Source organism: Rissa tridactyla, chromosome 20 (genome assembly GCF_028500815.1).
Source record: "Rissa tridactyla isolate bRisTri1 chromosome 20, bRisTri1.patW.cur.20221130, whole genome shotgun sequence".
Taxonomy (NCBI): domain Eukaryota; kingdom Metazoa; phylum Chordata; class Aves; order Charadriiformes; family Laridae; genus Rissa; species Rissa tridactyla.
The window spans coordinates 1,115,013-1,138,303 of NC_071485.1; the positions used below are offsets into that span (position 1 = coordinate 1,115,013).

A 23,291-nucleotide genomic window follows, 5' to 3' on the forward strand; every position below is an offset into this window, starting at 1 on the left:
CCGGGACACACCGCTGGCGCTGGGCTGCGTCCCACGGGCCGTGGGTGCCGCCTCCCGTCTCTGTCCCTCTGGCGGGGCGAGGTGCCGGGGGTGGGCCCTGAGCCGTGCAGCCCCTCCCGCTCCCTCGCCGAGCCCGGGAGCGCCCGTCGGGGCGGCGGCGGGGCCGGTCCTTGACCCCGGTTAATGATTCGCGGCCGGGCGCTGCCAGCGGCCCCGCTGGGCAAACACCAGCCCGGGGGCTCCAGGCCCGGCCGGGCGCTGCTGGCGCCGTCGGGGCCGGGGCCGTGGGAGGGGCGCATCCCCCGGGGGGCTGCTGGGGCACGGCCCGGGGGGGTGGGGGGGTGTCACGGTCCGGGGAGCCCCTTCTGGGGGGAGGCACGGGGAGGGGGTCACCGCCCCGTTTTGGGGGTCGCCAGCCGGGTCCCGTCGCGGCTGTTGCTCCCGGGGGGGGGGGGGCCGGGCCGGGGGCCGGTGGCCGCGGGGCGGGGGGGGGGGCCGGGGCGGGGCGGTCCCGCGGGGCGCCGTTAAAGCGGCGGCCGGAGGCCGTGGCCGGAGGCGGCGGCGATGGGCAGCGAGGGGGAGCGGGGCGCGGCGGCGGCCCCGGGCCCGGGCGACCCGCGGGCGCTGCGGAGGGACTGCCAGCACCGGTGGGGCTGGGGGGACGCGGGGGAGGAGGCGGGCGGGGGATGGGGGCAGGAGCGGGGGCGGGGGGAGGTCGGGGGGGGTCCGATCGGGGACAGCGGGACCTGGAGCGGCGGGGAAAGGGATTGGGGGGGGGTCGGGGGGGGACTCTGTGGAGGGGGGGGCAGGACCTGGGGGAAGGACCCCGGGGGTGGCAGGTACCGGGGAGGACTCCTGGGGGCGGGCGGGAAGGGGCAGCGGCCCTGAGGGGGCCCCATGGAGACACGCCGGGGGGTGCAGGCCAAAACAGGGGGCTCACCATCCCCCCCTTCCCACCCCCCCTCCCCCCAGGGCTCCATTTCCAGCTCAAAAGCCCATTTTTCTGCTCCAATAACTCACTGTCCGGCCCCTGGGCCAGGGCGGGCGTGCAGCCCGTGCCCCCCAGCCCTCTGGCCAAGGACAGGCGACGTGGGGACAGGTCCCCATCCCCTCCTCCGTGCCCCCCCCCCCCCAGCCCTAGACACCCCCCCACACCCCATAACCCCCCCCCCCGGGTTGTCCCCCAGGATCTTCGTCAACCGGAGTCTGGCGCTGGAGAAGATCAAGTGCTTTGGCTTTGACATGGACTACACCTTGGCCAGTGCGTTTTTGGGGTGGGGGGTGCTGAGGCGAGGTGGGGGGCAGTGGAACCCCCCCAGCCCCTGCCCACGCTGCCCCTCCTGGCCCCTACAGTGTACAAGTCGCCCGACTATGAGGAGCTGGCCTTCGCCCTGCTGCTGGAGCACCTCGTCTCCATCGGGTACCCCCACGAGATCCTCGCCTACAAGTACGACCCCACCTTCCCCACCCGGTGAGTTTTGGGCGGGGGGGGGGGGGGGGGGAGGGGGGGGGAGGGAGCAGAGGGTGGGGGTGTCAGTGGGACCCCCCACCTGCTGACAGGGAGCGTGGCACAGGGGGCTGGTGTTCGACGCCCTGTATGGGAACCTGCTGAAGGTGGACTCCCACGGGAACCTGCTGGTCTGTGCCCATGGCTTCCGCTTCCTCAAGGGGTGAGTCCGGGACCGCCCACCCGGGGCGGGGGGGGGGGCGATGGGGCAGGGGACCCTCAGCATGGGGTGCAGCTCTGTGCTCCCTCCCCAGGGCCGAAATCCTCCACTATTACCCCAACAAGTTCATCCAGAGGGATGACATGAAGCGCTTCCACATCCTCAACACCCTCTTCAACCTCACTGGTGAGTGAGATCCGACCCCGTCCCGTCCCCCCCCACTGCCCTTCTCCCCCATCAAGGGGCGCCGTGCCCCCCCCCGCCCCGTGTCCCCTCTCACAGCCCCCTCCCTGGCAGAGGCCTACCTCTACGCCTGTCTCGTGGACTTCTTCACCAACTGCTCCAGATACGTCAAGTAAGAGGGAGGTGGTGGGTGGGGGCTTGGACCTTGTGGATCTGGGGTGGGATGATGGGGGTGGGGTGTCTTCACCCCCTCCCTTTTTTCTGACTGTTGCAGCTGCGACACCGGCTACAAGCATGGGAACCTCTTCATGTCCTTCCGCAGCATGTTCCAGGATGTGCGTGAGGCCATGGACCACGTCCACCTCTCGGTGGGTGCAGTGGGGGGGGGGGGGGGAGGGAAGAGGGGAGGAGCTCAGAGTGCTGGGAATGCCCCCCCACCCCACTCCCCCCGGAGGTTTTGGCCAGATCCATCCGTTCCCTCTGCAGGGCTGCCTGAAGGAGAAGACACTGGAGAACCTGGAGAAATACGTGGTGAAGGATGTGAGTATCTGTGGCCCCCACCCCCTGCTCTGCCACCCCCCCAGTCCTCTTGGCCAGGTCCCCGTGGTCCCCGTGGCCCCTCTGCTGACTTGCCCCTTGCCAGCCCCGCGTGCCGCTGCTGCTGAGCCGCATGAAGGAGGTGGGGAAGGTCTTCCTGGCCACCAACAGCGACTACAACTACACTGACGTGAGTAGGGGCTGCCTGTGCCTGCACCCCCCTCCCCCTTCCCGCTTCCAGCTTGCCCCGGGCTGGGGTGTTAAAGCCCCGCCAGTGGGGTGAAGTGGTGAAGACGCCGGGTGTCCTTGCAGGCCATCATGTCCTACCTGTTCGACTTCAGCGATGGGGACAAGGTGAGTCTGTCCCTGGTCTGGGGCCGGGGGTGTGTGTGGGGGGTGCCATCGGCAGCCCCTCGCTGACCCCACCCCATGCCAACACTCGGCAGGCTGAGACCCCGCAGCGTCCCTGGCGATCCTATTTCGACCTCATCGTGGTAGACACCCGCAAGCCACTCTTCTTTGCTGAGGGCACCGTCCTGCGCCAAGTCAACACGGTGGGGGACCCCTCCATCGCTGTGGGGGGCGGTGGGCACCATTTGGGCACGGTGGGGGCTCCCGTGGGGACAGTCGGGGGTGTTCACCATCGGGCGGGCACCGGGCAGTCACAGAGAGTGGTAAACCTCCCCCCCACACCCCCCCCATCCCGGTGTTCTCTCGTCCCGCAGGACACGGGGAAGCTGCGCATCGGGACGTACACCGGCCCGCTACAGCACTGCGCCGTCTACTCCGGCGGTGAGCACCCGGCCGGGCTCCGCGGGCAGCACGGGGAGGGACCTGCCCGCACCCTCGCCCTGACGTCCCGCTGTCGCAGGATCCTCGGATGTGGTGTGTGACCTGCTGGGCGTGAAAGGCAAGGACATCCTCTACATGGGGGACCACATCTTCGGAGACATCCTCAAGTCCAAGAAGCGGCAGGGCTGGCGCACCTTCCTGGTGGTGCCCGAGCTGGCCCGCGAGCTGCAGGTCTGGACGGAGAAGAGCGGTGAGCAGCACCTGGCCAGGGACGTAGACCCTGCCCAGCCTTGGACATGGCCGAGCCCCAGGGGGAGGTGGCCGGAGCCTCCTACCTGGCTCGATGGCAAAACTGACCCTGGTGGGACGTGCCCCCACCCGCCGTGTCAGTCGTGCCGGGAAGCGGGGGCCGTTGGCCTGCACTGATCCGTCCCCGTTGTCCTTGCAGAGCTGTTTGAGGAGCTGCGGAGCCTGGACCTCTTCCTGGCGGAGTTGTACCAGTGAGTGGGCTCAGGGCAGGCGGGGGGGAGGGGGGTGCAGGCGCCTATGGGGGCCCCTCCGGGCGAGCCCCCAGCTGGGTCTCTCCCACTCCAGGCATTTGGACAGTGGCAGCAGCGAGCGCCCAGACATCAGCTCCATCAAGCGTCGGATCCAGGTGACACCCAGGGCACTACGCCAGCCCCCCCCCCCCCCCGCCCCAGATCCCCCTGCAGGGGGGCACCCCGGGGGGGGCTGTTGGGTGCCCTGACCTTCCCCCCACTGTGCCCACAGAAAGTCACGCATGAGATGGACATGTGCTACGGGAAGATGGGCAGCCTCTTCCGCTGTGGCTCGCGCCAGACGCTCTTTGCCAACCAGCTGATGCGCTACGCAGACCTTTATGCCGCCTCCTTCATCAACTTCCTCTACTATCCCTTCAGCTACCTCTTCCGGGCACCCCCGGTGCTGGTACGCAGCCCCCCCCCGCCCCCGACTCACCCGCCATGCCTCAGTTTCCCTCCCTGCCTCAGGAGGGGGGTATGGGGATGATGGGGACGTTTGGTGGGCACCCAGCCCCTCGGCTGGCCAGTGCCGGCCCCTCTCCACAAGCCTTCTCCCTGCCGCAGATGGCACACGAGTCGACGGTGGAGCACGGCCGCCTGGACACGGGGGAGGCAGGCATGGCCCTGGCCCCCTGGCTGACCCGGCACAGCCACCCCGGCCAGCAGGTGGGTGGCAGGGGACAGAGGGGCATGGGAGTCCCAGCAGCAGCACCCCCATGCCGGTGGGGTCCTGTGCCCACTGAGCCCCCCCCGCCTCCATCGCAGGTCACTGGGGTCCCCCCAGACTCCAGCGGGGAGGAGGAGGATGATGGAGAAGCCTGAGCCCACCCCAGCACCAACGGCTGCTGAGCTGGCAGGTGACAGCCCACATGGGGGCATTCGGTAGCCCTGGACCACTGCCAGCTGGCAGACCAAAGCCACCCATGGCCAGCCACCGCCTCCCATGGCCACAGGATGGCTGGTGGCCCTGGCCCATGCCCCATGTCACGCCTCTCCCTGTGCAGTGGTGCCCCTTCTCCCGCTTGCGCCAGGAGCCAGGTCCTTGAGCCCATGGGCTGCCCAGTGCCCCCCGCTTCCAGTCGTGGCCCCCCTGGCATCAGCTGCGTCTCCCGGCCAGCTCGATGCCAGTCTGGGGCCACCCAATGCTGGGGAGAGCTGGCAGCGCTGCGGCTCTGGGCATCGCTGGAAGCCCACCTTGCACCGGTTGGTGGTCCCAGCAGCTCCAACCCCGGGCTCACCGCAGCGCTGGGCTCTGGGTGGAGGTGGGTGACGTTGCTCAGACATAGGAGACCTCTGGAGGCGACTGCTGCTCCCCAGGAATCCCTTTTCCCTGCTGTCACCCGCTTCTGTTTTCTATCCTTTTCTATTTATAAAAGGGACTCAAACTCCTGGCACTGCAGACATAAAATTGGCTATTTTAAACCAAAACTGCTTTGCCCTCGAGCCTGGGAGGTGGGGGCAAAGGGAAATTCCCAAATCCTCGGCCAGTAGCTGGGACAAGTGCAAGCCCTCAGGCAGAGCGTGGCCACCCCGAGACACCTCTGCCAGCACTGTCCTGCACTCCGGAGGAGGGGGACAAGGTCTGCCGGGACTTCCAGATCCTGCTCTGACTTCTTCCAACAGTGAGGTTCTCAATAAAGATGCTGAGCCAACGCTGGTGCTGGCTGTATCGGGAGGAGGCAAAAGGGCGGGATGAGGACAGGACCACCACTTGCTGGGTACAGGAGGGTGACGACGGGGCTGCCCTCCACCTTTCATGGCAGTCGCACTGCTTTACTGCTCTTCCCGCAGCGGGGAACCGTGCCAGCCCCCAGCAACCGGCCCGTCACCAGCAGCCAGTGCTGCTATTTGCTCTGGGAGTGAGAACAGCCCTTGAGGGAGGGGGGCTGCTGTAGGGGCCCCGAGCGTGCTCACAGGGGTGGGCTGGCCCATCCTGGACCCCCAGCCGTGCCCAGGGGTCTTCCCAGAGCCGGATGGCTGCATCCCGAGGACCTCTGCACCCCTTGCAAGTGCCATCTTCAGCCTCGCTGGGGCCCGTGCGGAAGCAGGGTACCGCAGGTACCCCAGTCCCTCCAGCCCCTCACCGGCCGGGCACAGCTGGCGCTGCTGCACGGGACTTGAGACATCGCGTCCGTGCGTGGCTCCCAGCGGGAACCCTCCAGATGCTGTCCAGGTAGGGCACAACGCTGCCCTGAGGAAATCCCTCAGGATATTGCTTCCAAAACACCGGAAGGTGCCTGGCGCGCTGCAGAGTCTGTCTGACATCATCCGACAGCAGGAAAATCGGGGCACAACGCAGCAGAGGAGCCAAGGGCGGTCCCAAGGGGGACAGCCCATGTCTCCAAGCCCAGACCTTGCACACTACTCACTAGGCCACACTCCATCTCTACTGCAAGTTTGTATATATTTATAAACAGTGCTTGTATATTTAAAAGAGGGTTATTACGTGCCTCCTCTACATATTCACATCTGAGAGGCAACAAGAGTCAGTGGAGTGTGTGCAAGGCAGCATGGGGGAGCAAGCAGCCTGCACCTTGCTGGGAATCCCTCAGCAGCACTCTGGGGGATACAAACTCAAACCTTCCAGCTCCGCCACCTCTGGCAAAGCCTTGTTTTTACGGAAGAAGAACTGAGTCTCCTCCTCAGCATCCAGGATTTCACTAAGGGATGACACCACGGGGTCATGGTCCTTCAGCATCTCTGGGTAGTGGCTCCCAGCCCCCTCTATCCGCAGCGAGCGCCGCACCGGTGTCAGGAATTTCAGCTCCCGGCCTCCCAGCAACTCCTTTCCTCTGTGGAGAGGACAAGAGCCTTTAGGTAAACCCTGCAGAGGAGCGGTGGCAGAGAGGGCACTTGCTGCCAGGAGCGGGCAGCTCAGCCTTACCTGGATGCAGACGTAACTTGTAACTTGACCGAGACAGGCAGGCTGGTCAGGGATCTCCCCGTCGGGCAGGGAGTCACTGCCACGTGCTGCCTCTCGTTTGGGCAAGGTGTTGTAGGCTCGCAAGGAACGGGCTGCTCAGCCTTTTCCCCTGACGGGAGAGGAAAAGGGCAGCATGGTTGCAGAGGGCAGAGAGCGGCAGCTTGGGAGGGGTTCCAACACTGCGGCACTCCGGACACATGCGAGGGCACCTTGCTACGGAGGTGCGATGCACTGGGACAGTGCCCAGCCCTGGCAGACGAATCTTGCCCCATTTTTGAGACCAGGGTTGTGGACTTTCACAACACTGTCTCCATCCAAGTCAAAAGGGACACGGGGTGCTGGGACAGACTGCAAACCGTGCTGCTTCCCTGCCTGCAGCAGCAGGGACCCCCAGCCTGCCCGTGCTCCAGCCCGCCAGCCAGCCCCCATATGCACATGTTACCTTCCGATGTTTGGCCTGTAGCCTTCAAAATATCGAGGACAACTTCTCTGAGCTCCTGAAGCGGCTGCAGGAAAAGCAGAATGCAGGTCAAGGCAGGCCTGACTTGAGAACGGAGACCAGAGTTACAACCCAACAGGAGAAAAGGTTTTTTTGCTGTGTCGTGACACCCCGTGCCGGAGCCAGTGGCAAAAGGCTGCAGTTTCCCTTCGCCAGGTGTGATCCGTCAGCGCACAGGCACGGCTGGGCAGGCATCCGCCCTGCACAGCGTTTACCCTGGTAAATCCCACCAGATACTGCACTTACGCCGCCCAGACCAGCACAGAGCTGCCGTCACATCGCTTCCAGCCACCGCTCCGACACAGAGCAGGGTGCGTGTCCTCCCCCGACCCCATTCATGCCCGCACGGCACTGCCTGCTTAAAGGTGTTTCTATGGGACAAAATGGGACCGGCAGCGCTAAAGGGCTTTTTCACCGGTGGCTAGTGTTGCTAAACTCATCCCAAAATCCGACCCCTGGATCTTGAGGAGACCTGCTGGTGCAGAGTCAGGGAACACGGGGAGCCACGGAAAAGAAGTGTCTCACTCACCGCAGCACCAGCGCAGACTGCTGCTTTGTACAACCCCGTCACATCAAAAGGGCCGATCCGGGCAAGAAGTTTCGCTTTGCAGATCCAGAACTTGGCAAATTTCTCTGCTTGGGGCACTTGGGACAGCACTGCAGAGATGTCCTCTGCCTGGACACCCTACAAGTGCGAGGTCACAGAGAAAGGTGTCAATGGCAAGGGCCAGAGGCGCGCGCTGGGGGAGCTGTTGGCGCATAACTGCTCTCCCAGCGCTCTCTAGGAAAAGGAGTGTATGGAGAGTTTGGTTTTGCAAGTCTTCTGTGACCATGGACAGATAACAGCTTTCCTGCCTCTATTTTCCCCGTGGTAAAATGAGTCCAGTATTTCAGAGGGATGTCAAGGGACTGACTCCTCAGTGCTGGCACTAATGGAGCCACTAAATCCCAGAGCAGGGCTCGCGGGCAGCATTCCCAGAGGTGATACTTCACAGCAGCCGTGAGGTCCACCAGGGACATACCCCAAGTTGGCTCAATCAGCCTGGGCTGCTGCCGCAGAAATTCCTGCTGCGGACTGCACCGCCGCGTACCAGGACACCGGCAAGGACACACACAGGCCCCATGACCGGCTGTTGCTCCGTTTTCCCCATTAGGACACAGCGCTGCGTGCCTTTGGCCTATCCATAACTCCACAAGGACTTCTACTTTTCCTACATATGATGTTGGGTAGGAAAAGTAACTGCAACCAAGCAAGCAAGAACGCTTGCTCCAAACCACAGCGTGCTGCTGGGGGGACATAGCTCTCATCTCCTGGGATGCTCCAGGAGAAGAGGAGCCCATTCGAGTTGCTCCTTTCCCATTCCCACCTCCTCAACGAGCTTCAGGCACTCAGTCAATATGTCATCGATCTTCTCCAGGCAGAGCTGCTCCGGTTTCTCTTGCTTTTCTTTCTCCTTGACATTTCTCCAGGACAGCTTCACTGCCTTTTTCTGAAGCAGCATCATAGGTGGCCGCTTGTATATCTTGCCTTTGGATGCCAACCACTCCTCCAGCTGTTTCCTGTTAAAGGAGCAAGGGATCGCTGTTACCACCCCAGCAGACCGGCAACACTTGCCAGGCTACTGTTCTCCCTCGGAATCTCCCTCTAGCCAACTTCAGCTGCTCAGGAAGAACCAGCACATCTATCCTGAAAAAGCATCCGAGCTCCAGGCTGGGAAAGGAAAACCCTCTCAAATTTAACAGTGCCTTGAAGATAAAACAGGAGAGCGGCTGCACACTCTCCTCCTGCTTGGTGAACTGGTGGCAGAGGAAGCCAGGGTACCACCAAATCTCTTCCCCACCCTCCTCTCTTCTGGGGCACCAAGCTCCAAGCAGGGATTCACTGATAAGGGGACTCGGGACCCTGTTTCCAGCAGATTGGTGCTGGTTCACCCGGTGAAACACTTTAAACTCTGCTGTCCCCTGGAGGTGAGGACAGTTGGCCAAAGCTGCAACTTACTTACGGTCCGCAGCCGATGGGGTCTTGGGAACACGCCTAGCCTGGATTCCACTTCCCATGGGCAGCTTTGGTTTAAGCCTATCTCTGCCGCTAAAATCACTCGCAGTTGCTTGAGTTTTGGAGCCGTGTATGCTGCGAGGCTGGTTTTGGGGGACTGCCGCTCGGGATGCTGCTGTGTGTCTGGGAGGCACCACCTTCACTTCCTTCCTACCCGCCTCCTCTTTAGCCATGGGCCTTTGCCATGGCACGGTGCTCCCTGGTTTCAGGCTGGATTTCATGTTTGTGGTGCCACGGGGCCTGCTGGAGGCCAGAAGCTTTGTGGGAGATCTTCTCAGTTGGGGGGCTCTACTGTGGTGCTTCAGACCTCCCGCTGGAACTATGCCCAGTGGCTTTCCTACAGGTTCCCTTGCCGTATTAGTTTTTTCATGGTTTGCCTCTGTTTTTTTATGTAGCAAATTAGTAGAAGCACTAAGTAACCGAGGGGGCTGCAACGGCTGAGTTTTGACACTTGGTTTTTGAGATGTGCTTTTTGAGCCTGGCAGGGTTTTCCTGAATTTATCCTGAATCGGCTCTTCCTTAGCCTGGCGGCTGTTAATTCTGTCCTTTGGGTCCATGATTGTTCTTGACATTGTGGCTGAGCTTTGTCTGCGAGCCAAGTCTCTCTTGCTCCCAAGATTGTTTCCATCAGACTGAAAAACTCTGTTCTGCACAGGGCGCGCAGAGGCTTGTGCTCGGACGTTTTCCTTGTTGCAGACCAGCCTGTCCCGCAGCCCCTCACTCAGGGAGCAAGGTGCCTCAGGAGGGGAGTGCTCACTTCCAGCCTGAGGTGCTGCAGTCTCCTGCGCAGGCTTCTTGCTCCTTTCTGGATTTAGGTGACCGGGGTTTGAAGCCGGGAGCCTCCCTCTGGGCTGCGTATGGTGGCTCATACTTGGCATGAGTCCCATGGGAGGCCTTGCGCTCTTTCTCGGCGGCTCTGGATGCGCCACCGCTGCTCTCTGGGATGATGTATTTGAAGACTTCTGTGAAGCAGTATGGCCAACGTGCTCTGTGGATTTGGTACCAAGCTTGCCATCCCTCTGAGGGCCCTTCGCCACGTTTCTGAGCACATCCTTGTTCTTATCAACCTGGAGAGACAAAGGGAACCTCAGCCCCAGGGAGAGCTCAGCCTGGTCAAAACCTGACAGCTTGCTCCTGCCCGAGCCCTGCTAGCCCAGGGGACGTCCACACGAAGACAAAGGTGACAAAAGGCGACAAAGCAGCTGTCAACAGAACAACAACACAACACCCACCAGTGCACGGGCAGAGGATGTGTCTCCCACACTAAGTTCATCTGAAAAATAATTAGTTATAATAACTTCTTGACAGCTATTTAGCAATCTGTTGACTGCACCCCATTGGGGTCAGGAGCTCACTACCCTGATTTGGGAACCCTGTTCTGTCCCGACTCACTTCAAGCATGAAATACAAAACTAGACTCAAAAAATTTCTACTTACACGGACTAGTTTAGAGACTGGGTCTAAGGGTGGATTCACGCCATTTGTCCTGTCCTTTAAAAAGGGTCTGTAGGAAGTTAGACAAGATATCAGGTTATTTAACGACTGTTGCAGAAAAAGGTTAAATATCTAAACCACTGCTGGTTGTATCAGTCACAGGAACTTACGATAAGTTTTTGGAAATCAAAAAGGAAGTACCACATAATATTAGTTCTTTTTCTTCTGTGCAGCAACAGAAAAGCAACAAAAAAAATTGACATCCAAGGTTGTCACAAAACTTAACGGTTTCCAAAAGTAACCAACATGGCTCCGGCAGGCAGGGGGGCCTGGCAGGCAGTAGCTTTGGAGGCTCCTGAGGCTGCTGTCCCTGGCTGCCACCCGATTTCCCCCGCGGGCTGTAGGCAGCCACGGTGCATCCAGCCAGCTGCAGCCGCGCTGCAGGTCACAGCAGCGTCTCAGAGCGCATCAGCAGGGTTTACTCTGCCACGGTGAGCCCCAGCGCTGCGGCAGCTGATTCGCAAGTCCCTCAAGCTGCCCAGGCACTGGCAGCAAAGTGGGAAGATGGGACAGCAGCCCTCGCTGCGGCTCCCCCCATCCTGTCGCCCTCCTCCTCCCCCCTGAAGTGGAGCCCTCTGACATCAACCAGCTGCGGAGTTCTCCCACCCCTCTGCTCTGCAGCTAGCAGCTCAGCCTTAGGGAAGATTAATGCCTGTGCAGATATTTTTCCGTAATGAAAGAGCCCGGAGAGTTAGGGTATTGTCCTCTCTTCTACACAAGAGGCGTACTATGCCATAAAGAAAGATCATGAATCTTCTCTCCTCGTTTCTATTATATTACTGGTGTTTTCCAGAGCCCGGCACCAGGGAATGGTTTGCTCCTTCTGGTCTCTGATCCTGCTTCCCTTTATCTTCTCCCCACTGAGTAGTTTTATGGCTTCCTTTGCACCACAATGTCATGAGAAATACTCAGTGCAACAGGGAGTCTTTCAAGTCTTCAGGTTTGCCAAGCACATCAGCAGTTTCATTTAAAAGCTGTGCAGAAAGGTGCCTCACTACCCGCAGCCTGCAAGCGGCTGCTGCGCTCACAGCAGAGAATCTGCTCGCAGGCTGGCTCCAGGGGAACCGAGCAAGGCAGCAATGGGTTCCCAGAGCCAGGTAACTCATTTGAAAGGTGGTTGTATCTATTTCCTTTTAAACGCACTGAAAATGCCCCTGCCTAACATTAACCTGCCACAGAAGGTCACCGAAAGCTGCCACTAAAAAGTAGTGGTGAGGCTTGAACCACTCATTCTTCAAGGCACAGTTACGAAGCTGAGTCGTTGGCAAAAGGGCCCGTTCTGCCAGACCCGAGGGCTGAGACAAGAAAGTTTCACAGAGACTCAGAAAATACCCAGAAGAGAAAACATCCACCAGCAGGAAACATCAACACTCAGAGCATCTCTTTGGTCCCGCTGCCAGTAACTCTGCAGAGCGCTGCCAGGGCGCTGTGGGGCAGAGCCGTCCCAGGTCGCTGCCTTGACAGCGCGTCAGTGGGAGGAGATGCTCTGTAGGCTCGTGAACAGCTGCACAGGGAAGGCAGACCCCGGGAAGTCAGCTTTGTCTCAGAGAAATCACTGAGTGATTTCGGTCAGAAGGGACCTTTACAAATCATCTACCCCAAGCCCAACATCCTCCTGACTTACTTTGCACTTGGGCATTTCAGCTTTTCTTTGGCTGCTCGGTACTCCTGGAGCCGTCTTCTCTGCTCTTCTGCAAAGAGATGGTAGGAAAAATGCAGTGCACGCACCACAACGTTGGTATTCAGAGCACTGATACGAACAGATTTCCTTTACATTCACAGCACTGCCGTATAGGTCCCCTGCGCTCCCTGCCCAAGCCTGGCGATGCTGTTCTCAGAAATTCCCAGAGCGTTTCCATTTCCCGTCGCCACATAAAGACCAGAGCTCTCCATTGCTCGTGACGTGATGCTGCTGGAAGCCCCAGTTGTGTGGGGCTTGGTCAATTTGCAGAAGGAAAGGGGAGATGCTGCCGATGACCCCGCTTCAGCTCCGTATCCCGCGAGCCTGTACCCTGCCGCAGGGGACCCCTCTGCTAACGTGGGCAGGTGGGAACAGCGAGCAGCGTCTCGACAGGGGACAGGGGATACCCCCAGCTTGGCTGCGGTGCTGGGGCACCCCATGGCAGGGACAGCCCGGCCTGGCCAGGGTCCGGCATCGCCCCCGTCCCCAGGGCCTCGCCCCTGGTCCCCAAAGCTGTCCCACCCACATCGACAGCCCGCACGCCCAGGGCTCGGAGGGCACCTCAGTCCCCCCCCTCTCGCCACCCCCTCCCCTTGGTGCTGCACCCCGAGGCTTCCGCAGAGCTCCAAGGCACCCCCGGGCGCTCTCGCACCCCATGGCACCCCCCAGCCGCCCCCACAGAGACCCTCCCGAACCCCGCCAGTGCTCCCATTTGGCGGGTACCCCCTCCACACCCCTCATCGCCCCCCCGCGCCGTCCCTGCCCCTCCACTCTGCCCCACGGAGCAGGCCCACCCGCTCCGGCTCCCCGCCCCAGCCCAGCGCCCCCAGATCCCCCCCCAGCACTCCCCGTTCCACCACTGACCACTGCCAGCCCGTCCCCAGCGGGGTGTCCCCCCTACCCCAGAGGGCCTCCCATATCCCTGCCCTACAGAACCCTCCGATCGCCCCCCCCCCCCCACGCACACACACGGTCCCCCCGCCCCACATCGGCCTCTCTCCCTCAGCACCCACCGCCACACAGGGCTCCCCCCAAAACCTTCCCCAGCAGCCCCCGCCCCACAGGGCCCCCCCGGCCCCTCACCCTGCGCGACCGCCCCTGCCCGCTCCATGCCGGCCGCTCGCCTCAGCGGGGCCGCGGGGACACCGACCGACCAACCCACCCGCTGCCGCCGCCAACCGCCGCGCCGCGCTCATTGGCCGCCACCCTCCTTCAAACCGACCAATGGAGAGCGAGAAAGAGCGGGCTTCGGGCGGGGCCGGCGGGCGCGAAGAGTCGTGATTGGCTAGAGGAGGACGGGGGGGGGGGGCGCGAACGTCACCTCCTCTCCGGCAGCTGTGGGCGCGGCGAGGGGGGGACCCGGCGCCGGCCGCTGCCCCGGCAATTAGACCGTTCCCATCAATTAGCGTGAGGCGGGGCGGCACGGCACGGCACGGCACGGCACGGCACGGCGCGGCACACCATGCCAGGCAATGCCACGCTATGTCGTGTCGTGTCGTGACGTGCCAGACCACGTCCCACCAGGCCAGACCACGCCAAGCCTTATCACGCCAAGCCTTATCATGCCAAGCCACACCGTGCCGTGCCATGTCATGGCATGACGCGCCAGGACGTGGCATGCCACCCCACCCCACCCCACCCCACCCCACGCTATGTGATTGCAGGCCGTGCTACACCGGGCCATGCCATGCGATGCCACACCACGCCATGCCAGACCATGCCACACCACGCCATGCCGTGTTGTGTCATGTCACGACACGTCATGCCATGCCATGCCACCCCACACCATGCCAGACCATGCCATGCCACGCCATGCCACACCACACCATCCTATGCCAAACCAGACCATGCCACACCATGCCGCACCATGCCATGTCATGTCATGACGTACCAGGCCATGTGATGCCACACCGTGCTATGTGATGCCACACCATGCCGCACCATGCCAGGCCATGCTATGGCCCACCACGTCACGCCTTGGTGGTGGCAGTGGCTGGGGCAGACCTGGCAGCCCTGGGGATGCCCGCCCCAGTTGCCCCCCTGCTGCAGGGTGGGTGTGGGAACGGGGTAGCCCGTGTCTGGGGTGGTCCCTTGGGTGTGGGATGGTCCCAGGGCTGGGGGGGGTCACCCCCCACCCCGTGGGCTCTGTGCCCAGGCCTGCAGGACCCCCAAAAGCAGCCGAAACAGCCAGATTTTCCCATCCACAAACCACCCCCTCATCGTTTAACCCTGTGAGAGCAATTTGTTGAGCAACGCCATCCTGGGAAACCTTTTATTTCCACCTCCATCACCAACAAATACCTCCATTCCAGATAACAAAATCACAATATTTCCATTAAAATGTATATAAATTAAAAGCACTGGCCAGACACAATAAATAAGTATAAATTGGGGTGACTCAGGCCCACAGGGCCCAGAGCTGCTATTTCACCTGAAATAGATGGGGAGGACGGGGGTCCTGGCTGGGAGGGGGTTGTACTCGGTACATACAGCCTGAAAACCAGCAACTGCCAGTTGGGTTGGGTTGGGTGCGGGGGCTCCTCAGCGCCCGCTCAGCTCGTAGGTGGCAATGTTGACCTGGTCAGGGCGGTTGGTGATGCTGACGGGCTGGCGGGGCTGCAGGGAGGTGCAGATGAACCAGCCGGGGAAGGCAGCTGACTCGAAGCGGGTTTTCCCCTCGGCTGGGCTGTCCAAGCGGTAGAAAATGAAGCGCGTCAGCTCCACGCTCTCGATGTCCCTCCTGACATCGGCTTCCTACAGCCAAGGGGGTAAAACAGGGTTCAGGGTGGGATGGAGCCCTCAGCCCCATGGGGGATGCAGCCGGTGGGACCGCCAACTCACCTCCAGCTGCAGCACGGGCTCAGCGCCGCTCATCACACATGACATATAGAGTTGGTAGCCCTTGATGCCCAATGCCACTGGCATCCGTCCAGTCCCCAGGCCACCCTTCGATGACCGGGGACGGTACAGAGCGATGTTGAGCTTCACTGCAAAGAGAAGGAACAGGTTAACAGGCGGTCCTGGGGCTGTGGGGTGGCTCCCGGGTGGTCCCGGGGTCGGGGATGAGGACATTGGGTTGGGACTGTGTCCCCTCACCTTTCCGCTCGGCGGAGGGTCCCTGCAGGTGCAGGGCCACCAGTTGGGTGGGCGACTCCAGGACAAAGCACTTCTGGTCGATGTCGAGGATGTCGAAGGACTGGGAGCGGGTGTAACGGTAGATGGGCGCCCCAGTGTAGCTGCCCTCGATCCGCTGGAAGGAGACGGGCTCTGCAGGGAGGGAGATGGTCAGGAGGATGGTGATGCACCCAGGTCCAATAGCATCCCCCAAGAGCATCCCCTGGCTGGGGTGACACCCCTGATGCCACGTCCCCATACCAAAAATATCATCCAGGAAGCCCCCAAGGTCACTGTCAGCAAAGTCCTTGTGCGCCGGCCGCTTCAGGAGCTTGGTCACAGCCACCACGAGGACGGCAGCCTGGCGAAAGGTCCTGGTGCCATGTCCCTTGGTCACTGTCACCTGGATGCCCACCTCAGGCGATGCGACCTCCAAGTCCAGGCGGGGTTTCTGGGAAGGAAAGGGGATGTGGGATGAGAGCCTGGCTTCCCCATCACAGTGGTCCCAGGGCCATTCCCACTGCCCCAGGATTACCTTCTGCAGGCAGAGGCAGTCGGGACCATAAAATGTCTCTTCGTTCAGGCTGGAAGGAAAGGAGAGATGGTGAAGCCAGGGCCACCACGGCACGAGGGCAGCATTGTGTCCCCAGTGTCCCCACCTGGCACAGCCACACTTACCTGCTGCTCTCCAGTGTGTCCAAATCGGGGACGAACGCCATCTCTGCTGCCGACTGCGAAAACCTGGGCAGAGACTTGCTGGTACCTGTTGAACGCCGCGGCGCTTGGCTGCCTGCTCCTGCCTGTCCTGCTGGCGGTGTCGCTCGGGTGCCCTCTGAGCCCGGCGTCGGCGCAGCCGGTTTTCAAGAGCTGCTGGAAGGAAACGCCGTCAGAGCGGGATTTCCACCTTTCGCAACACCCGTGTTTGCCCAGCTCCTCGGATGAAACTGGGAGGCCTGGGGAGATGGCTGTCCCCGAGCAGCACTGGGGGTCTAAGCAAGGGGCCACATGTGGGGAGAGACAAGGGACGGTGCTCTGGGGTCAATGTGTGGGGCAGACCAGGGGGTATGCTCTGGAGTTGGTGTGTGGGGCAGAGACCACGGGGGATGCTCTGGGGTTAATGTGTGGGGCAGACCAGGGGGGATGCTCTGGAGTTGGTGTGTGGGGCAGAGACCAGGGGCGATGCTCTGGGGTCAATGTGTGGGGCAGACCAGGGGGGATGCTCTGGAGTTGGTGTGTGGGGCAGAGACCAGGGGCGATGCTCTGGGGTCAATGTGTGGGGCAGACCAGGGAGGATGCTCTGGAGTTGGTGTGTGGGGCAGAGACCAGGGGGGATGCTCTGGGGTCAATGTGTGGGGCTGGTGCTTGCGTGCCAGCTCTTGGTGGCCGTGCTGATGCAGCAGGGCCTGCCCCACCCCCATCCCGCCGGGGCCACAATGACGTCCACCCTCGTCAGTGCTGGGGACCACAGCTGCCCCGGAAGGGGCTGGTGGCGCAAGCGCTGCCGCTCCGCCATTTCCCCACAGCTTCCTCCTGCGCTGCCCACGGCGCCCTCCGTCACCCCTCCTGTCCCCACTGCCCCAATACCCCCTCGGTCCCGCATGCCCACCTGCACCGCCCTGGGGACACGGTCTTTGGGGACACGGCCTTGGGGGACACTCCTCGTCACCCCCCGCAGCAGCTGCATGCCCCGTGTCCATGGAGTGCCAGCGGTTGCACCATGCCGGCTGGGCTGGGGACAAGCGTGGCCAAGCTTGCGTCGCCACGGGCTGTCAGGGTGTTTTCCTGGCGCCTGTTTCACTTCCCGAAAGTGCTGGCCGGCTCCTGCCACTGCTGTGACTCATCCCCAGGAAACAGCCAGCACCCCAAAATTCCCCGGGAGGGCCCTGTGCCCACAGCCGCCTCTTGCCTGTCCCCCACACAGAGGCGAGGCCCGCTGGCTCTCACCCACGTCAGGATGTCCCCAAAGGCCTGAGGTCCCCCAGGCCATGAGGTCCACCATGCCAGGGGGTCCTCCACATCGTGGTGGCTGTCCCCAGGCTGTGGTGGGGTCCCCAGCAACGGTGAGGTCCTCAAGCCATGGCAGAAGTCCCCACAGTAGGGGGCCCCAGGCGGTGGTAGAGGTCTTCAAGCCATGGTGGAGGTTCCGAGGCCATGGTGGAGGTCTCCAGGCCGTCAGGGGGCCCCCAGGCCACGGAGGGGTCCCCAGGACATGGCTAGTGTCCCCAGGCTGTGGCAGGGGTCCCCAGGGCACAGCGGGCATCCCCAGGCATTGGTGGGGTCGCCAGGCCGTGGAAGGGGTCCCCAGGCCATTGGCGGTCCCCAGGTGATGGCAGAGGTCCCCAGGCAGGCCATGGAAGCTCCTCAGGCCGTTGGGGGGGTCCCCAGGCCATGCAGGGGTCCCCGGGCCATGGGGGATGCCCACACCCGAGGCGGTGGCCGCGCCGGGTAACCATGGCGACCGCCCCGCCCCGCCCAATCCCCGCCCCTCCGCCTGGCCCCTCCCCTGGAGGTTCCGCCCGGCGCGCGGGGCGGCGGCGCAGGCGCCTTGAGCCGCGCCCGCTGGGGGAGGCGTGGCGGCACAGCGTGGGGGGCGTGGCGACGCGGTGACGCAGCGCGGGGCGGGGCGGGCGGGGCAGGCCGGCGCTGGGGCCGCTGTCAGAGCCGGGGCAGGAGCGGGGCGGACGGAGGGGCCGGGCCGGTGGGTACCGCGGCGGCGCCGGGCCGGGCCTGGGCGAGGGCTGCAGCCCGAAGCCCGAGGGGCGGGGGGAGGGTCCCGCCGGGCCGGGCGCGGGTCCCGCCGGGCCGGGCGCGGCCGCGGCCGCTCCCCGGTGTCCTTGGCGCCGCCACCCGGGCGCCTCAGGGCGGGGGGCGGGACGGCGGCTGGACGGGCAGCCCGGCACGGCCAATGGGGAGGCGGCTGGGCGCCTGGCGGCGCTGCGATAGGCGGGGCGGGGGCGCGCGCGAGTGTGTGTGGGGCCGCGCGCCCCCCTTCCCCCCCCGCCATTCCTCACTGTGTGTTGGATTTTCCCGTTGTTCGACCTCTCGGTGAAATCTGGGACGGGATCCGGCCGGGCGCCCCCGTCCCCGGGCCCGTCCGCAGCTGTCGCCGCCTCCCCGAGCCTCGGGTCACCCCACAGCGGCGGTCTCGGGCGCGGTCCCCGCCGCCCGCCCGCCCCGCCGGCTAGCGCTAACGGGGTTTACCTCAGAAACAGCGCCCGGCTCGCCACGGCCTCCCGCGCCTTCGGGCAGCCAGCCCTCCCCGCGAGGGGCCCTTGGAGACTGGCTGGTTCTGCTCGTTCTGGGGCAAAGCTTGGCCTTAACACCCCTGTTCTCCAGAGAGGTCACCGGGACGCTGCTGAGCGGCACCGCCGAAACCAGACACCCAAGCCAGAGATGCCGCCCACGCTTTCGTCCTGAAGCTTTTTTTCCCCCTACCGCGTGCCTGCCTGTGCGCTGACACGCCGTTCAGCCGGTCTCTGAAGTATCTGCCTGTGTTTTGCTGCTGAACTCTGAGGAGGGTAAGCTGGGAAGGCGTCTCGTGCTGCCATGCTTGCTGTCCTGCACCTGCCTGCCATTTCTTGCCTGTTTGACTGCAAACAGAAGTGAGCAAGCAGGGTGGAAAGCACGAGTGATCTTCCCTCCTTCCCTCAGGTACATCTGTAAAACGCTTGGGCTGAATTAAAGTGATCCTGGGTCTTCCTCAGGCTCTTTGGACCAAAATCTTGTGTTTTGAGGCTGGAAGCGTAGCTGCTGCTGTGCCAGGTAGCCAGAACTAAATTCTGCAAGGCAAATCTGGAAGCCCAGCTGATGAAATGCTGGTAACGAAGGTGTATTTTTTTCTCCAGTCCACTGCAAAGCTTCATTTTAGTCTGGTGAATGCATGATAGCTGCTTTGACATTGGGATGCTGCTTGTTAAACTGGTCGGGAATATGGAAACTGGCCAGTTGCGTCCCCTCCAGCCTCGGGTTCCACTCTTGCGGGAGGAGCTGGGTGGAAAGGGTAGCTCCTTTCCTTTCAAGAAGAGCTGACTCCAAGTGCCAGCGCTTCCCCCGAGATGATCTTGCTCCAACACTTCCCCTTGGGCTGTGGCTGTCGGTCAGATGTGTATAAGGAGAAGCACAGTCCTTGCACCCCACCAAGAGCTGTGAGGTGGAGGTTGCTGGGGGACCTTTGAGAGGTCCCACGCCAGCTCAAGGTTGCTTTTCTGGGTTCTCTGGGCAGGGGAGAGCCCCTCCCTGGGCCTTTGGACTGCATTGGCCTTCTTGGCTGTGAGCTTTTAAGGAGTGGTAAAGTGGTCTGTCCTGGAGCCCACATCTGAAGTGCTTTGCGCCACCGTACCTCTACTTTGAGAGGGGTCTTTGCCGTAGACGGTTTCTTCCCAGCTTTATCCTGGTGCACGTAACAGAAAACAGCAAGAAGAAAACCTTGGCCCAGCAGAGTGGTCGCAGGTTGAATAACGCAACAAAAATCCAAGCCCAGACCTTCTACCTGGGAGAGAGGGCGATGGAAAAAGCTTCCATGCTGGGTTGGTGTGATGAGAGCTGTCTTCCTGCAGCTTGCACAGACTTGGAGGAGCTTGCCCTGCTAGGCTTGATCAGCTCGATGTGAAGGAAAACATGATATTCAGTGTTAAAATGCAGCTGGTAACAAGTTTTTTCCAGCACCTTTCTGGGCACAGTGCTTTAAAGTGCTTTTCTTCAAACTTGTACGATGTCCCTGCAAATGGGAGATGGAAAGGCTTAAGTGTCCAGCTCTTGATGGAATCTGAGTTTCATAGAGGATTTTCCTGTTTAAAACAAACAAAAAGAGGATTCTCAGAGGAAGAATTAAAAGATCACAAGAAATCAAAGAATACTTTATGGATTTATTGTTGGAAAAAGAGTAGATGTTGTTGGCTAGGAACTAAAGAGGAAAGCACTGGGGGAAACTGATACCTTACATTGTTAATCCAGGCTGTGTTTCGCCATCAAACGTGCCTTATTTTGTAGGAAGGTGCTGGATATAAAAAGATGCAGGTGGCTTTGAGGTGCAGTGGCTTGTTTGAGGCCACCATTGGGTACCCCACCGAGAAAATCTGCTTTTCACCAACGTGTCGGGAGATGATGGTGCTGTGCTGGCAGGGGCAGGGGAGGCAGACCTGGCTGCGCCAAGTGTCTTGAGCAAAAACTGTGTTTCCCAGCTGTTGGGGACTTGGCTGTGGGACGGGATGGATGGATTTACCTGAATTAAAAACCGATCCTAAGCTCAGTTCTCCGTGCTCGGGGCTCATGGGGAGTGAAGGGGGGTTAGTCTCTGCTCTGTGCTCTTCTGCAGTAATTTCTAACTGATTTTTCCCTTCTCTCCCAGCAGGGATTTGCGTGAGGTGACAGGACAAACATGCTTAACTTAAGGACTTGTGCGGCAAAGCTGAGGCCGTTGACGGCCTCGCAGACTGTAAAGACAATTTCCCAACACAGGCTGGCAGCACCCAGGACGTTTCAACAGATCAGGTGCTACAGCGCACCGGTGGCTGCTGAGCCCTTTTTGAGTGGGACTAGTTCAAACTACGTGGAGGAAATGTATTATGCTTGGCTGGAAAATCCCAAAAGTGTACATAAGGTAAGGAGCAACCTCACCAGGATATCACCTTCGCTTCTCTCTCTGTGTGTCTGAGCAGTGGGTTCAGGTAAGTAAGTGCACGTGTCCCAGGGAGGATCGAATTCAGCCGGAGGGGCCAGATTGTTGTGGATGGTCCTTCTGCCTTGCTTTGCCCAAAAGAAATGTCAGCGATTCCTTGAGCAAGATCCAAGAGGAGCTTTTCTCTTCAAAAGGGAACGCCGTCGCCTTGTGGGACGCAGGCAGCATCCTGGATCACGAGCGGACACAAGGAATCGCTTCTCCTGGGAATCCATCTTTAACGAGCTCCGATGCTTTATTTTTCCAGCTCTGATGGCTCATCTATTCTGGAGTGGAGAATGGGGGGGAGGCAGAGAGGGTTTTCTCCACTGGTTTCCTTTTTACGTCGGGCACGGGTGGTGTTACATGTTGAGTTACGTGTTGGGGTAGGTGGGCTGTAGCTATCCCACCAGCTGCTCCTGAACTTAAAACTGGGAAATCGCCCAGGCTGTGGGCAGTATGCGCAGAGCTCTGTCTCGATCTGAATTACTGAAGCTCCTGCAGTGAGGAGAAGGCCATGTCTCTAACATAGAGTCCAGCAGGTGAGGGCTCAGCTGAGAAGAGGATTTCTGAAACCCAACTGCATTTTTTCCCCATCCCCAGCGTTTCACAAGGAAAATGTTCCTCTAGTGACTAAGTCTCAGCATTACCCAGGGGATTTTTAAGACAGTTTCATACACGTCCTGATACAGAGCAGGGATTTTCTTTATTCGGTAGCACATGAGCAGTCCGCAAACCAAGATGCGATGGTTAAATGAGCAGTCAACAGTGAGTAAGGAATCTCATGTCCCAACATGTGCATCAGCATTGAGTGTATTTGCGATGGCACCGGTCCCACACATCCAAAATGCACAGCCTCTAGGGTGCTGTAAAGGTTTTATGGTAGGATCAAAGCTGAATTTTCACAAACAGCGTTGACTTTATGCTTCTTTTGAGGCAAACAGGTAGCTGAGCCAAGCAATACAGACTCGGAAAACACAAAGTATGTTGGTTTGGGTTGTGCCCTTTGTCAAATAGTGACTTGAAAGCTACCCAAGCACATGCACGTGATGCAGCCCAGTCTTTTGGAGGCAGGATATTGAATTAAAACCCATGAATCTAAATGCTGTAGTCTAATTTGAAAACGAGTGAGGGTTATACCGCGCTTGTCCCAGCGACAGGCACAGTTGTGCCTTTGGAAAAGGGTCTTCATGGTTTGATACTGGCTCTTTGATCTACAGACCCTACTCAGTCTTGAATGTTGTTCTGAGCAGATGTGAGAGTAAACATCAAGACTAACAGGGGCAGCTGACTGGGAAGCGTGTTTGGGTCCTGAGGCCAGACCTTGGATCTCTTCTGGTCCTGTCTACTCTTTAATGTAGCCTCTGGAGCTTCAGCAGCTAGCCTGTAGGTGGGCAGTGCATGCAGTGCTGTACGGGAGTCCTCATGCATGCTCAGCTGAAGAAATTGGGAGAGTTTAGGTTGGAAGGAGCCTCTGGAGCCTCTGCCCCAGCATAGCCAGCTTGGAGGTGGCCTCCAGCTTTGCGGCTGCACCATGTCAGCTGGGGCCTCGTGCGGTTAAGTTTTGAGCACTGTGAAGGGGTGGCGCTCCCACCACCTCTCCAGGCCCTCAGTCCAATGTTTATGGTGAAGAATTGCAAGTGTATATTAGTCACCCCTGGATATCGATGTCCCTTGCAGTACTTCTGAGTGCTTAGTGAGCAGTGCAGGAGTTGACATAAGATTTTGCCTCCAGTGCATCTGGGGATGGTTTGTGGCAGTAGGAAAATCAGTGTGAAATGAAGCAGGGTCTTATCATTGCCAGGAAGCAAACCTGATGCTAGTGATGTAAAAAGCAAGTCTTACAGACTGCTTTTTAACCAAAATCAAGGTGACATCCTACTTGGCAGAAAGTAGGATCCAGACCATGGGCGTTGGACTGGATGGTCTTTGAAGGTCCCTTCCAACCCAAACCACTGATCTTATGAAATCCAATGCCCGGTCCCAAAACTCCTGGTGGAGTTGATAGCTGAGGTTTGGCATGGACTTTGCTGCTACTCCCCGACACACTTAGACAGATAATGCACTGATACTTGACTCATCTCTCCTGGGTGGATCCCACCTTGTTCCAGTGACCCCTTTACCAAGATCCCTTCCCAGCTCCTGGC

General features: G+C 60.6%; 4 protein-coding genes across 25 annotated transcripts in view; 2 read left to right on the top strand and 2 right to left on the bottom strand.

Moving 5' to 3' along the window:
- Positions 1-542: 542 nt before the first annotated feature.
- On the top strand, positions 543-5,373 carry LOC128919555 (cytosolic purine 5'-nucleotidase-like). Of its 4 annotated transcripts, none has more exons than XM_054224850.1 (18): positions 543-647; positions 1,188-1,261; positions 1,354-1,471; positions 1,575-1,670; positions 1,762-1,853; positions 1,965-2,022; positions 2,125-2,218; positions 2,337-2,390; positions 2,494-2,577; positions 2,700-2,741; positions 2,834-2,941; positions 3,113-3,179; positions 3,259-3,429; positions 3,628-3,679; positions 3,774-3,834; positions 3,951-4,127; positions 4,286-4,387; positions 4,487-5,373. In XM_054224850.1, exons 1-18 carry the CDS (start codon positions 565-567, stop codon positions 4,541-4,543), a joined length of 1,590 nt encoding a protein of 529 aa, XP_054080825.1. In that variant the 5' UTR covers positions 543-564; the 3' UTR covers positions 4,544-5,373. The 4 variants fall into 4 exon arrangements, with proteins under 4 accessions (XP_054080825.1, XP_054080824.1, XP_054080827.1 ...); XM_054224849.1 differs by having other exon boundaries at positions 2,700-2,740; positions 2,830-2,941; XM_054224852.1 differs by lacking the exon at positions 2,494-2,577.
- A 733-nt stretch (positions 5,374-6,106) lies between these two features.
- CKAP2L (cytoskeleton associated protein 2 like) lies at positions 6,107-14,002 on the bottom strand. 8 transcript variants are annotated; one of them, XM_054224838.1, is made up of 9 exons: positions 13,696-14,002; positions 12,318-12,384; positions 10,637-10,703; positions 9,143-10,266; positions 8,511-8,703; positions 7,673-7,828; positions 7,087-7,150; positions 6,606-6,753; positions 6,107-6,513 (listed from the first exon to the last, which is right to left on the bottom strand). In XM_054224838.1, exons 1-9 carry the CDS (start codon positions 13,991-13,993, stop codon positions 6,270-6,272), a joined length of 2,361 nt encoding a protein of 786 aa, XP_054080813.1. In that variant the 5' UTR covers positions 13,994-14,002; the 3' UTR covers positions 6,107-6,269. The 8 variants fall into 8 exon arrangements, with proteins under 8 accessions (XP_054080813.1, XP_054080814.1, XP_054080815.1 ...); XM_054224839.1 differs by lacking the exon at positions 13,696-14,002 and adding an exon at positions 13,537-13,613; XM_054224840.1 differs by lacking the exon at positions 13,696-14,002 and adding an exon at positions 13,458-13,559.
- Positions 14,003-14,610: 608 nt separating this feature from the next.
- On the bottom strand, positions 14,611-16,981 carry LOC128919630 (interleukin-1 receptor antagonist protein-like). 3 transcript variants are annotated; one of them, XM_054225019.1, is made up of 6 exons: positions 16,167-16,981; positions 16,024-16,072; positions 15,750-15,939; positions 15,471-15,641; positions 15,216-15,361; positions 14,611-15,128 (listed from the first exon to the last, which is right to left on the bottom strand). In XM_054225019.1, the coding sequence occupies exons 1-6, from the start codon at positions 16,205-16,207 to the stop codon at positions 14,916-14,918; spliced, it is 810 nt and encodes a 269-aa protein (XP_054080994.1). In that variant the 5' UTR covers positions 16,208-16,981; the 3' UTR covers positions 14,611-14,915. The 3 variants fall into 3 exon arrangements, with proteins under 3 accessions (XP_054080994.1, XP_054080991.1, XP_054080993.1); XM_054225016.1 differs by having other exon boundaries at positions 15,471-15,939; XM_054225018.1 differs by having other exon boundaries at positions 15,750-16,072.
- A 1,103-nt stretch (positions 16,982-18,084) lies between these two features.
- Positions 18,085-23,291, top strand: part of OGDH (oxoglutarate dehydrogenase) — a 34,773-nt gene continuing 29,566 nt past the window's right edge. For 2 of the 10 annotated variants that reach the window (XR_008469903.1, XM_054224833.1), the window contains exons 1-3: positions 18,127-18,186; positions 18,825-19,006; positions 20,839-21,087. Coding sequence is in view for 9 of the 10 variants with exons in the window: in XM_054224833.1 (XP_054080808.1) it covers positions 20,866-21,087 (222 nt within the window). In the remaining variant the exon portion in view is untranslated. Of the gene's footprint in view, positions 18,187-18,824; positions 19,140-20,835; positions 21,088-23,291 lie in introns of those variants that run through there. The other 8 variants (XM_054224835.1, XM_054224829.1, XM_054224826.1 and 5 more) reach the window with 8 other exon arrangements.